The following is a 13,362-nucleotide window of genomic DNA, read 5'->3' on the forward strand; positions in this document are numbered from 1 at the left end:
CGGTCGTAAAGCGGTGTGTTAAACCGCTATACCACTGAGGCCGTCTAAGAAATATAATAATTGTGGAGAAATAAATTATATATTTAATTATTTTTATACTAATTTACTCTTATATAAATACTTAATTGATAATGACGACCTCGGTGGTCTAGCGGTCTAGCACACCGCTTTACGACCGATGGTCGCGGGTTCGATTCCTCGCACGGCACAAACATTTGTATTCATGAGTATGATGATGATGAAAAAAATATCTATGTATATGTATCAGTTGTCTAATGCCCATAACACAAGCTTAACTTGGGTCTAGATGGCGCTGTGTGAATTGTCCTAAAAAAACATATTTACTTAATTCTTTGGGTATTTATCATTTTGACTCTAATGAATTAGTGTTATTTGGTAATTTGTATTCACACATTTCAACTTAAAAATGTAAAGTTACAAACAAATTATTTAAAAAAGCACCACGCAAGTTTCTCGCTCGTTCTTCTTGTGATGAGACAGCTTCCCGAACGAGCGGTAGATTAAGAAAATATGTACAGACTATTTAAAAATACTTAAATGTAAGTTTATTTGAATAAAGAATTTTCTATTCTATTCTATTATTTTCATATTCATTTCATTGCTATAAAAAGTTGTGTGCTATCGCAGTTTTTATACCTACTTATACCCAAAAGGTTTATTTTGTTCGTAACACTTTATAGTACAGTAGAAACTTATACACATTGAATCACTCTATTCCTGGAACAGTAATTTGAAATAGATTTAAGACAAATTTTCGAAGACTACATAAATCGTTACTTAATTTAAAAGATGCAAACAGACGCTGTCTGTTTGACGGCGACTTTTTCATACTATTATATATAGAGAAACTAGCTACTTCGCCCCAGCTTCGCACGGGTGTACATGTATTATATATATAAACCTTTCTCTTGAATCACTCTATCTATTAAAAAAACCGCTTCAAAATCCGTTGCGTAGTTTTAAAGATTTAAGCATACATAGGGACGGACAGACAGCGACTTTGTTTTATACTATGTAATATATATATATATAGGCGACCTCGTGGTCTAGCAGTCTAGCACACCGCATTACGTCCGATGGTCGCGGGTTCGATTCCTCTCACGGCACAAACATTTGTATTCATGAGTATGATTGTTTATATCGGTCTGGGTATTTTCTATGTATACGGACGGATAGACAGCGACAGCGACTTTGTTTTATATTATACTAGCTACCCGCCGCGGCTTCGCACGGGTGTACATGTATTATATATATAAACCTTTCTCTTGAATCACTCTGTCTATTAAACAAAACCGCTTCAAAATCCGTTGCGTAGTTTTAAAGATTTAAGCATAGATAGTAGAGATGTGTCACTGGTGTCAAATTCAAAAATCATTTAATCATGTAGGACATTTTAGCCGCTTATGATCGTCGAGTTTTTACATTATAATTTTTCTTCCCTACCGTCCAGTTCGGTATATAGATCCAATTGAGAAGAACTGGCAAGAAACTCAATGTCAGAAATTAAATAGTAATGGTCTATCGTGGTATGGACATGTAATGCGTAGGAATGAAGATCATATCCTAAGGAAGGTGTTACATATGAATGTGGATGGTTATAAGGGCAGAGGAAGGCCGAAAAAGAGATGGATGGACTGTGTGAAAGATGATATGGTAAGAAAGGAAGTAAATAACGAGATGACTGCGAACAAGGATGAATGGAAGAGAAAAACATATTACGACGACCACAAATAAATGGGATAAGGAAGAAGCAGATGATGTGTCAACTCGAGAATTCTGCCAACTCGAGTTGGAAATATTCAACTGGTAAATGAACGAATCAAGTGAAAGAGCGAGAGCATGATTCTGTCATCGAACCGACAATGACATGAAATTTTCCGATCATTTCATATTATACAATTTTCACTATAAAAAAATGGTAGATGGTAGAAAATGCCTTTAGGTGTTAAGTCTGCCATATGTACTCGTTTTATTATGTATGATGTGCATTAAAGCTATGTAAATAAATAAATAAAAATATTTAAAAGAGCAACACGCAAGTTTCTTGCTCGTTCTTCTTGTGATGAGACAGCTTTCCGAATGAGCGGTAGATTAAAAAAAATGTGATGACTATTCAAAAGTGCTTCAATGTAAGTTTATTTGAATAAATGATTTTCTATTCTATTCTATTCTGAATCCCGGCCGAGTAGTTTTTTTTTTAGTTGATAATGGAATGGTGTACCCGCCTGCGCTAACGGTTTACGCTGGCGGGGCACCAGTGGAGGATGATAAGATGAGCATGAGGTCAGGTCAGTTAGCCCAACGTGACAAATTCAACAGGAATTTATCACGATGGTTTCCAGGGGGAACCGCGTGGAAGTCGACCTGACATGGTACATTGCTAGCAATAGGATCATTAGTCCACATTACTAACAATCCCCTCCCCCCCCGGGCGAGTAGTTAGCTATACACATATTTTTTTCAGACTACTCTAATGCTGTTGGCCGCAGCTGGCCTTTAAACCTTCACCGGACGATAGAGGCGAGTGCAGATGGCACTCCAAACCAAAGGAAGGACTTATGGGGCGGCTGAAGGCCAACTCCAGCCTGACGGATACGAGTTTAGTCTGAGGGCACCGCTAGGGATTCGAACCTCGGCTCAGGCCGTCGTAATATCGATCCCCGTTTGAATCGGAAAGGGGATCGATCGAAGGGGGCAAAAGAATGTATTAGAGATATATAGATTGGTCATAAACAGTATAATCATAGTACTATATAAATAAATTACTCATATATATGTTACTGAATCATATAGAATTCTAGCTATTGTATTGTTTATCAGCTGCGGTTTCTAGTGTCATGTGGTTTCATAATCATAACACGTTAGACCAGCTTATCACTGCTTCTCTGAGTCCGTACAATAAGTAAGGTAACCACAATATATGTAAAATAGGTATTTATCTATACACATAAATAAAATTAGTGTGTCTGTTTGTAATATTGAAATAACCGTTCTTTACTACATGCATATGAATATAAATACGGTACATCAAAATAACATTTTTTACAATTTTTGTCTGTCTGTCTGTCTCTCTGTTTGTTCCGGCTAATCTCTGAAATGGCTGGACCGATTTTGACGGGACTTTTATTAGCAGGCCTTAGCTAATGTAATAAGGAGTAGCTTAGCTTAGAAAAATAAAGTTAAATTCCACGCGGACGAAGTTGTGGGAACTGCTAATTATATAATAATTTTGAATAATTCACACAGCGCCATCTAGTCCCAAGGTATGTAAGTAATAAGTAATACATCATTACATAGTATAAAACAAAGTCGCTGTCGCTGTCTGTCCCTATGTATGCTTAAATCTTTAAAACTAAGCAACGGATTTTGAAGCGGTTTTTTTAATAGATAGAGTGATTCAAGAGGAAGGTTTATATGTATAATACATGTACACCCGTACGAAGCCGGGGCGGGTTGCTAGTGTAAGTATATTTATCAGTTGTCTAGTACCCATAACACAAGCTTTGCTTAGCTTGGGACTAGATGGCGCTGTGTGAATTGTATGAGATATTATTTTTTATTTATTTATTTATTTATAAAAACTTCATGCACAAATATAAAACAAAATAAAGGGGCATATGGCGGACTTAACACCATAAGGCATTTCCTCCCAGTCGACCATAGGGCAAACAGAGATTAGTGGGCGGTGCATTTAAGTAAATAATAACATGAAATAAATAATAAAAGGAGGAAGGTACAATTATAATCAAATTCATAAATTAAAATATATATATCCAACTATATACATACTTCAATAAGAAGGTACAATTATAATCAAATTCATAAATTAAAATATATATATCCAACTATATACATACTTCAATAAGAATATATAAATATAAATATATAGAATAGAATAACATTTATTACATCACACATCTCAACACAATAAAAACGATGCCGACAGCTGCATATAAATTATTATATAAGATAAACGTAAATAAAAACAATTCATTAAATTAGAGATGAAATCATTATATACAAAGAAAAAAATAATAATAATAAATAAAAGAACAACATAGTAACAAGCAAATAAATAATAATATAATATAATAAATAATAATATATATATCCAACTACATACATTATTATTCTTCATATTCGTGTTGCATAAAATATATTATAGTGAGTAGCATATATTATTGGATTTCTATGTACTGACCTTGGTGATGTAACGGTTAACACACAGCCGCACCTCCAACGTTCGCGGGTTCAAACTCCGCATAATATAAATATTTGTTGGTATTCATGAATTTATCTATTTGTTTTAGTGTATTACAGACTAGCCGTTCTTGCGACTTCGTGCGCGTGAAATTTAACTTTAAGAAAAGTAAAAGTAGCCTAAGTTACTCCTTATTACATCAGCTACCTGCCAAAAAATCCCATCAAAATCGGTCCAGCCATTTTAGAGATTAGCCGGAACAAACAGACATACAGACAGACAGACAAAAATTAAAAAAATGTAATTTTGATGTATTTGAAGTATTTATATTCATATGCATGTAATAAAAAACGGTTATTTCAATATTACAAACAGACACTCCAATTTTATTTATATGTATAGATTTAAGGTTAGTAAAGCGCTAAACTAAACTACTAGATCACCAAGGCTGACCTGTATGTAATATTTAAGTAGATATATATTATTAGGAGCTGAACTTTATCGACTACATATACATAGACCAGGAGTAACCTGACATTGAGAGTGACGCAGCTGGAGTTGAGTCACAACACCGCTAAAAAGATTCCATTTATAGTATCTCCTCAGTTTCAAGACACTCTCCTTGATGTGAAGCCAAATCTCGAGGTCCTTGGCGTTGATATATCCAGTGACGTTCAGTTTTGCGGTCATTTGGAGGACAAGGCTAAAATAGCCTCAAAAAAGCTTGGTGTGCTCAGTAGAGTGAGACGGTATTTCACGGCGGCCCATCGCTTGCAATTATACAATGCGCAGATCCGGCCGCACATGGAATACTGTTCTCACCTCTGGGCGGGAGCACCACAATACCAGTTACTTCGTTTGACCGCATTCAGAACCGAGCAGCCAGAATCATTGGTAATCAACGTCTATGTGACAGACTCGACCCATTGGCTTTGCGGCGTGATATTGCATCTCTGTGCATTTTCTACCGCATATATCACGGAGAGTGTTCTGAGGAATTGTTCGGATTAATACCAGCTGCTGAGTTTCACCACCGTACCACCCGCCAGAAACTGAAATACCATCCTGATCATCTGGATGAATAGCGGTCTTCCACAGTGCGGTTTTCTAGAAACTTTTTGCCTCGCACAACCGCATTGTGGAATCACCTTATAGCAATGGTATTTCTGAACCGATACGATATTGAAACCTTCAAGAAAAGAGCTTATTCCTTTTTAAAAGGCCGACAACGTACTTGCAATTCCCCTGGTGTTGCGGGTGCTCATGGGCGGCGGTAATCACTTACCATCAGGTGAGCCGCATGCTCGTTTGTCCTTGTGTTATAAAAAAAAAACAACGCGAGTTTCAAGGCATTCGTTCAAGTTCAAGCCCTAATATCGGGCTACTCGAACAAATACTCCAATAGACTACTGCTATTGAGTAAAAACAACATATACATCATGACTAGGACCCTTACAGGACACTGCAGATTAAACAAACATATAACCTAGGCATGTCCCCAACAAAAATCTGCAGATTTTGCCAAACTGACGAGGAAACGCCACTACACATCTTATGTGTTTGTAGCCCACTCATGCACAAAAGAAATATCTCCTTTGGAAAGTTTACACTCTATCCTGAGGAGATAAAAACTATCGCTCCTATGAATATCCTTCAATTCTTGTCCCTGACGGGTCTAGGTAGCGAACTTTGAAAAAGGGCGAGCACAATAGGTCGTAGTACTACAGGTCCAATCACCTGACAATAGCCTAAACAATCCAATAAAAAAAAAGACATTGGTGGCCCGAGTCCCCACCAACTTGCTGCCCACCTTCATGAAGGAGGGCTACTGTCAGAAGGGTGTGGTGTATCGGCGCTACCGTAGCAGATTGCCGTCGTCAGTGCCGTGACCATAGACTATTTACATTTATACTTATTTATGATGATGCCGACAGCCACCTTTTACCACCGCACCGCTCGCCATCGACAGGGAATTCATCCCCACACACTGGAACCTATGTGGTCCCGAACAGGGCGGTTTCAGAGGAGCTTCCTCCCGCGTACACTTAGATTGTGGAATGAACTTCCTGCCGAGGTTTTCCCACGAGACTACAGCATGGGGTTTTTCAAGAAGGGTATATTAAGGTTTCTTAAGGGTCGGCAACGCGCACGTGATACCCCTGGTGTTTCAGGCGTTCATAGGCTACGGTAACCATTTACCATTAGATGGGCCGTATGCTTGATTGCCACCATAGTAGTAAAAAAAAAACAACATATTTATTAGTGGGCTGATGATAATGATGATTCAAAATTCAAAATATCTTTTTTCATATAGGTCTATTACAGACTCTTATGATAGTCAAATCTACCGTCAGTTCGAAATAGTTTCGAGTAAAGAACTGACAAGAAACTCACCTCGTATTCTTTTCAAATAAATATTATACATAATTACAATAATACAGATTCATTTTTAAATTCAAATTTGGGAGAATAGAGTGACAACCAGCATATGCTGCAAAAGCAAATAGTCAAAACAGTGTTCGTAACCCGAACAGACCAGTCCCCACAAGCAGCACCCGAGTATGGCGGATAGTATATGGATCAACTTGCGGTCTAATATACATTACTATTATATTATGAGTATTAAAAACATACATCATTTCAAATCTACATACGCAGTACATGACTCACAATGAGGAAAATCCTCGACAGTTCACAATATATGGTCAAATATAGACCGCACGACCTTATTCGATATCTGCGACCTCTCATTATCAATCTGTTCGCAGTATTCGATACACGTATTAAAATCTATTACAATGAAGTTAACTATAATATTTTTAATCATTTGTACGTCGCTTTATTATGTTTGTGGATCGAATTTTGTTGTGGGAAATGTTGCAAACAGAGTGTCTGTTGCTAGCCACGAATTAGTTGAGTACAACGCAATACCGTTTATGAAGAGGGTGAAATATTACTTCTACAATCTGCCTGGCTCTCAGAAGATTGAGGTATGTACCTAGAATTTTATCTGGCTAATATTAATGCAAAAGTTTTTATGGACAGATTGTTTGTTTGTTCTCACGCAAAAAGTACTGAACGCATTTTATTTATTTATTTATTGAAAACTTTATTGAGTGCACTTACTTGGTTTCAGCCCTTAACTGTATACGCTATAAACCGTAAAAAGCCAGCAAAAACTGAGTTAAAGAGATATAATAATATTAATAATAATAACTGTGTGCGACTGGTGTTATATCCTTTTCACCTATTTCGAGAAATTTTCGGACTGTACGACAGGTATTTAAGATGGCAGCCTTTTGAAGGGTGATGTAAAGTGTTTTTTGTATATTTAATTGTTTCAGACTATGATGTAGGTGATTAGGTATGATACCTGTAGATGAGGACTATGGAGGACTACGGGTATTATAATAATAATAATAATTCACTGTCATACTTCTTCAAAAACCTGTACCTAATACTGAACTCCTGTAGAATAGTCCTCAAATAAACGTAACAATAGTTGGGACTATTGTTACGTTTTGTAAGTGCCAGTTTTTGTAAGTGATCTATCAACGCACAGCCTAAACCACTGGACGGATCGGGCTGAAATTTGCCATGCAAGTAGATGTTATGACGTAGGCATCCGCTAAGAAAGGATTTTGATTAATTCTATCCCCAAGGGGATGAAAGTTTGTATGAAACTTTGTCAATTTTAAACCGATCGGGCTGAGACTTTGCACGCATAAAGCTACTATGACGTAGGCATCCCCTAAGTAAGGATTTTGATAAATTCTATTAAAGCTAAGGGGACAAATTAACGCAAGCGTATATGTAGTTATTTATTCATATGTATATCTTTATGTGTATCATTTAATATATTTATATTTGCAATGCCAACAATTATTCTCTGCACCACTCATGGTTGTCTGGTAGATAATACCGCATGGTGTTAAGTCCGCCATATGTATTTTTAAATTATGTGCATTAAAGTTTTAATAAATAAATAATAATAATACACAGCGGCATCTAGATTCAAGCTAAGCTGAACGCTCTAATAATAATGATGAATAATGGTAATGAACACGAAATCTAAATATATATAACTCAAAGGTGACTGACGTAGTGATCTATCAACGCACAGCCCAAACCACTGGACGGATCGGGCTGAAATTTGCCATGCAGGTAGATGTTTTGACGTAGGCATCCGCTAATAAAGGATTTTGAATAATTCTATCCCCAAGGGGATGAAAGTTTGTATGAAACTTTGTCAATTTTAAACCGATCGGGCTGAGACTTTGCACGCATAAAGCTACTATGACGTAGGCATCCCCTAAGTAAGGATTTTGATAAATTCCACCTCTAAGGGGATAAATTAACGCAAGCGTATATGTAGTTATTTATTCATATGTATATCTTTATGTGTATCATTTAATATATTTATATTTGCAACGCCAACAATTATTCTCTGCACCACTCATGGTTGCCTGGTACATAACGCCGCATGGTGTTAAGTATTTTTAAATTATGTGCATTAAAGTTTTAATAAATAAATAATAATAATAATACACAGCGCCATCTAGATTAAAGCTAAGCTGAACGCCCTAATAATAATGATGAATACTGGTAGTGAACACGAAATCTAAATATATATAACTCAAAAGTGACTGACGTAGTGATCTATCAACGCACAGCCCAAACCACTACACGGATCGGGCTGAAATTTGGCATGCAGGTAGATGTTATGACGTAGGCATCCACTAAGAAAGGATTTTAATTAATTCTACCCCCAAAGGGATAAAATAGGGGATGAAAGTTTGTGTGAAACTTTGTCAATTTTAAAACGATCGGGCTGAGACTTTGCATGCATAAAGATACTATGACGTAGACATCCCCTAAGTAAGGATTTTGATAAATTCCACCCCTAAGGGGATAAATTTCCGTATTCTTCCCCTAAGGGGAAGGTACTATGATACTATTGATATACACCCCTAAGGGGATCAATTAACGCGAGCGAAGCCGCGGGCAAAAGATAGTCGTTGATATAATTTGGATAATTTTATTTTGTTTTTCTTTATCTACAGGGCATACAAGCACTGGACAATCTACACAGCAAAGCAAGCATCAACATAACAGCAGGCGGTGTGGGACATCCGTTTGTTAATTTGCGGATGAAGAGTGAAAGAGGTCGCGGTATAAGCTATGACATCGGCATATATATTAAGAACTTTATTTAATATTTAAATGAAACACCAATATAATAATAATAATAATGAAATAAAAAAAAACATAAGGTATTATACCAAGCAGTCTTAGTAAACACCTTGACACGTTGCAAATCCCCTCCTCTGTAATAAATTATATTGAAAATACATTTGTATTTAATTACTAGCTGTATCCGCGACTTCGTACGCGTGGAATTTGACTTTATTTTCTAAAATAAAGTAGCCTAAGTTACTCCTTATTACATCAATTTATATTAAACTACTAGCTGTGCCCGTCCGCGTGGAATTTAACTTTATTTTTTTTAATAAAAGTAGCTTAAGTTTCTCCTTATTACATTAGCTAACTGCAAATAAAAGTCCCGTTAAAATCGGTCCAGCCATTTCAGAGATTAGCCGGAACAAACAGACAGATAAACAAAATTGTAAAAAATGTTATTTGGGCGTATGTACCGTATTTATATTCATATGTAGTAAAAAACAGTTATTTCAATATTACAAAGAAACACTCCAATTTTATTTATATGTATAGATAATAACCGCATCAAATTTAAAACACTATATTAAGAAAACTGTTAATAGAAAGAATGCTCACATAATGGAATAACATTTTTGTACAACGAAGATACAATACCTCCCCCCTCCGACTAATCCGCATCCAATTCTAATGGAGATCGAAATTACGACGGCCTAAGTCGAGGTTCGAATCCCTAGCGGTGCCCTAAGACTAAAGTCGTATCCGTCTGACGGGAGTTGGCCTTCAGCCGCTCCATAAGTCGTTCCTTTGGTTTGGAGTGCCATCTGCACTCGCCCCCTATCGTCCGGTGAAGCTGTAAAGGCCAGCTGCGGCCAATAGCATTAGAGTAGTCCGAAAAAAAAATTTGTACTAGCTACTCGCCCGGGATTCAGAATAGAATAGAATAGAAAATAATTTATTCAAATAAACTTACATTGAAGTACTTTTGAATAGTCATCACATTTTTTTTAATCTACCGCTCATGCGGAAAGCTGTCTCATCACAAGAAGAACGAGCATAAGGATTCGACCCTTATTGGTGTCGTCAGCCTCGTATCCATCAGGCGGGAGTTGCCCTTCAGTCTCTACATAAGTCCTTCCTTTGGTTTGGAGTGCCATCTGCACTCGCCCCCTATCGACTGATGAAGCTGTAAAGGCCAGCTGCGGCCAACAGCATTAGAGTAGTCCGAAAAAAAAACCCTGTGTTCTGAAGCCAAAGACATCTGTAATAAAAAAAATAGATTTACTAGAAGCATTGTTAACATATATTTAAGGTTACAACAATAATAGAATCTTTAACATGTTAATCGCCATTTCAGTCAGATGTGTCTGATGCTAAGTTCTACTTGACCGTGTCAGACATATATGTCTGACGGTATAAAGCCACGGCAATCCTAGATGTCTGACGCAGACAATACATCTGCATTATGTTTCGAAAGCTTGGCCTATCAGGAACAAAACCTGAAAATATCTTGGCTACAAACAATAAACTTAAATAAATGAACGTCAGACATATAATATTGATTCGGCTTGTCGAGAAAAAAAAATATAGGCCCGTAAGTCATATATGTGTGACATAAAAAATAGAGTTATTACGGGAATTTTGGCAAAAAAAAAATTCTGTGTACCACAGAAATTTTTTTTTTATTTATTTTTAATTTTTTTAAGTTTCTTTGATATATTTTTAACTAAATTATCTAATAAAGTTATTTTTTTCTAATATTATTGTGGCGATTAATGTGTTAAAATCCTAGCTCAATTAATTTCTGAGATTACAACGAAAATTTCATCTGTCGGAATTATGTATTGAAAAATATTTAAATGGAAGTCTTGCCTTTTACTGTATAAAGCAAATAAAAATATATTATATCTGTTATAATTGGGGTGTCTTTTTATTTTTCTTTTCGATAAAATTTACTTATTATATGGATGTTTAATTTATAAAGGTCTGACTTATAACAATAATAATAATTCATATAGCGCCATCTAGTCTTAAGATTGTATTATGGGTACTAAACAACTGATAGAAATAGAAATAATCTTTATTCAAATAAACTCAATATAAGCACTTATTCAAAAGTGCTTATATTGAGTTTATTTCATATTTTTTATTCTACCACTCATTCGGAATGCAGATTCGTACGCAGAGCGGCTTATATATCCTACATGAATAAATAATTTTTGAATTTGAATTTGAATTCAACACAAGAAGAGCGAGCAAGAAACTTGTGTGTTGCTCTTTTGAATAGATATTATACTAATAATTACAGAATAACAAGTAAGAGGCATGCGATAATCAACATAGAAACCGCTACGCACTCATTCCTAGTGCAATCAGATAATATTGCAGGAGTTAGTGCAATCAGGTAATATTATACTTAAATACATTTTTCTTTTGTACCTAAATACATATTTAATACACATAGGAAACATCCACATCAATACAACATACATACAACATTCGTACTCATGAGTACAAATGTTTGCACCGTGCGAGGAATTGAACCTACGACCATTGAACGTTAACCTAGACCACCTATGCCGTGTCAAAATTGCGTTCACATGGACCATTAAAATTAACCATCAAAGTTCAAATTTTATTTATTTCCTATAAAAATTGCTTTCGAGAAAGTCCGGGGCGGCTTGCTAGTATTAATAAATCCAGTAAATGTCATATCTATACATATAAATAAAATTGGAGTGTCTGTTTGTAATATTGAAATCACCGTTTTTTACTACATGCATATGAATATAATATTGTTACAATTTTTGTCGGTCTGTGTGTTCCGGCTAATCTCTGAAATGGAAGTACCGATTTTGACGGAACTTTTATTGGCAGGTAACTGATGTAATAAGGAGTAACTTAGGCTACTTTTATTTTAGAAAAATTAAGTTAAATTCCACGCGGCCGTAGTCGCGGGAACAGCTAGTAATATTATAAGAAAGCACATTAAAACGTCCGCCATGACATCCCGCACAAACTCTGACAGTTGGTTACACTGTGGCAGTCTGAAACTTTTTTAATGAATATAATTATAAATTTAATTAGATCAAGACGCATACACGTCCATTGTAATAATTAATATTATATCTGATTAATGAAGTACATAAAATTGTATATATTAAAGCTAATCTGTATGTACGACCGAAATAGACTGCGTAAAGATTGCGTGAGTAACACTGTCCAACTCCTGCTTCCTAGTTTTAAGGTAGAATAGAATAGAATAGAAAATCATTTATTCAATTAAACTTAATTTAAGCACTTTTGAATAGTCATAACAATTTGTTTTTTATCTACCACTCGTTCGGAAAGCTGTCTCATCACAAGAAGAACGAGCGAGAAACTTGTGTGTTGCTCTTTTAAATAATCCTTGTAAGTTTACATTTACAAGTCGAAACGTGTGAATACAAACTACCAACAAGCACTAATTTTTTGGGTCAAATATAAATATGCAATAAGATTAAATCAGTCGTAGTGATAAGGTAGTGGATGTAATATTGTGTTATCTGTGGTAGTGGCATTGTCCGCGTTATCAAGCTCAACGGCGGATCCAGGGGGGGGGTCATGGGGGTCATGACCCCCAGAGCCCAGGACTTATGTGGACCACTAATTGAACATAATGATTTTATTTATATATTTTGTCACCATACAGATTTTATGTAACTACATACCTTCAATATTTAATTAATTATATTTAACTAGTGCTTCTCTGGATGTCTTCAAGAGATGGCAATATGTACAAGTTATTAAGTGTTAAGTTTTTCAAATGTACAATAAAGAATAAATATTTTTAAGTACAGTACTTACGTACATTAATAAAATACCTACTTTTTACTTGTATCTATTGTTATCAAAATTAAATTATAAGTTCTTGACTTGACCACGACTATGTGACCCCCTGGCGCCTAAGCTGAATCCGCCGT

The 13,362-nt window shown here is 35.7% G+C and overlaps 1 protein-coding gene across 1 annotated transcript; it reads left to right on the forward strand.

Annotated features, from left to right (window-relative positions):
• The first annotated feature begins 6,980 nt into the window (after positions 1–6,980).
• Positions 6,981–9,866, forward strand: LOC131855331 (uncharacterized). Its single transcript, XM_059206585.1, has 2 exons — positions 6,981–7,212; positions 9,286–9,866. The coding sequence occupies exons 1-2, from the start codon at positions 7,021–7,023 to the stop codon at positions 9,436–9,438; spliced, it is 345 nt and encodes a 114-aa protein (XP_059062568.1). The 5' UTR covers positions 6,981–7,020; the 3' UTR covers positions 9,439–9,866.
• Positions 9,867–13,362: the final 3,496 nt, after the last annotated feature.

Source organism: Achroia grisella, unplaced genomic scaffold (assembly GCF_030625045.1).
Source record: "Achroia grisella isolate CSIRO2021 unplaced genomic scaffold, CSIRO_AGI_Agris_v1 utg1360, whole genome shotgun sequence".
NCBI lineage: Eukaryota > Metazoa > Arthropoda > Insecta > Lepidoptera > Pyralidae > Achroia > Achroia grisella.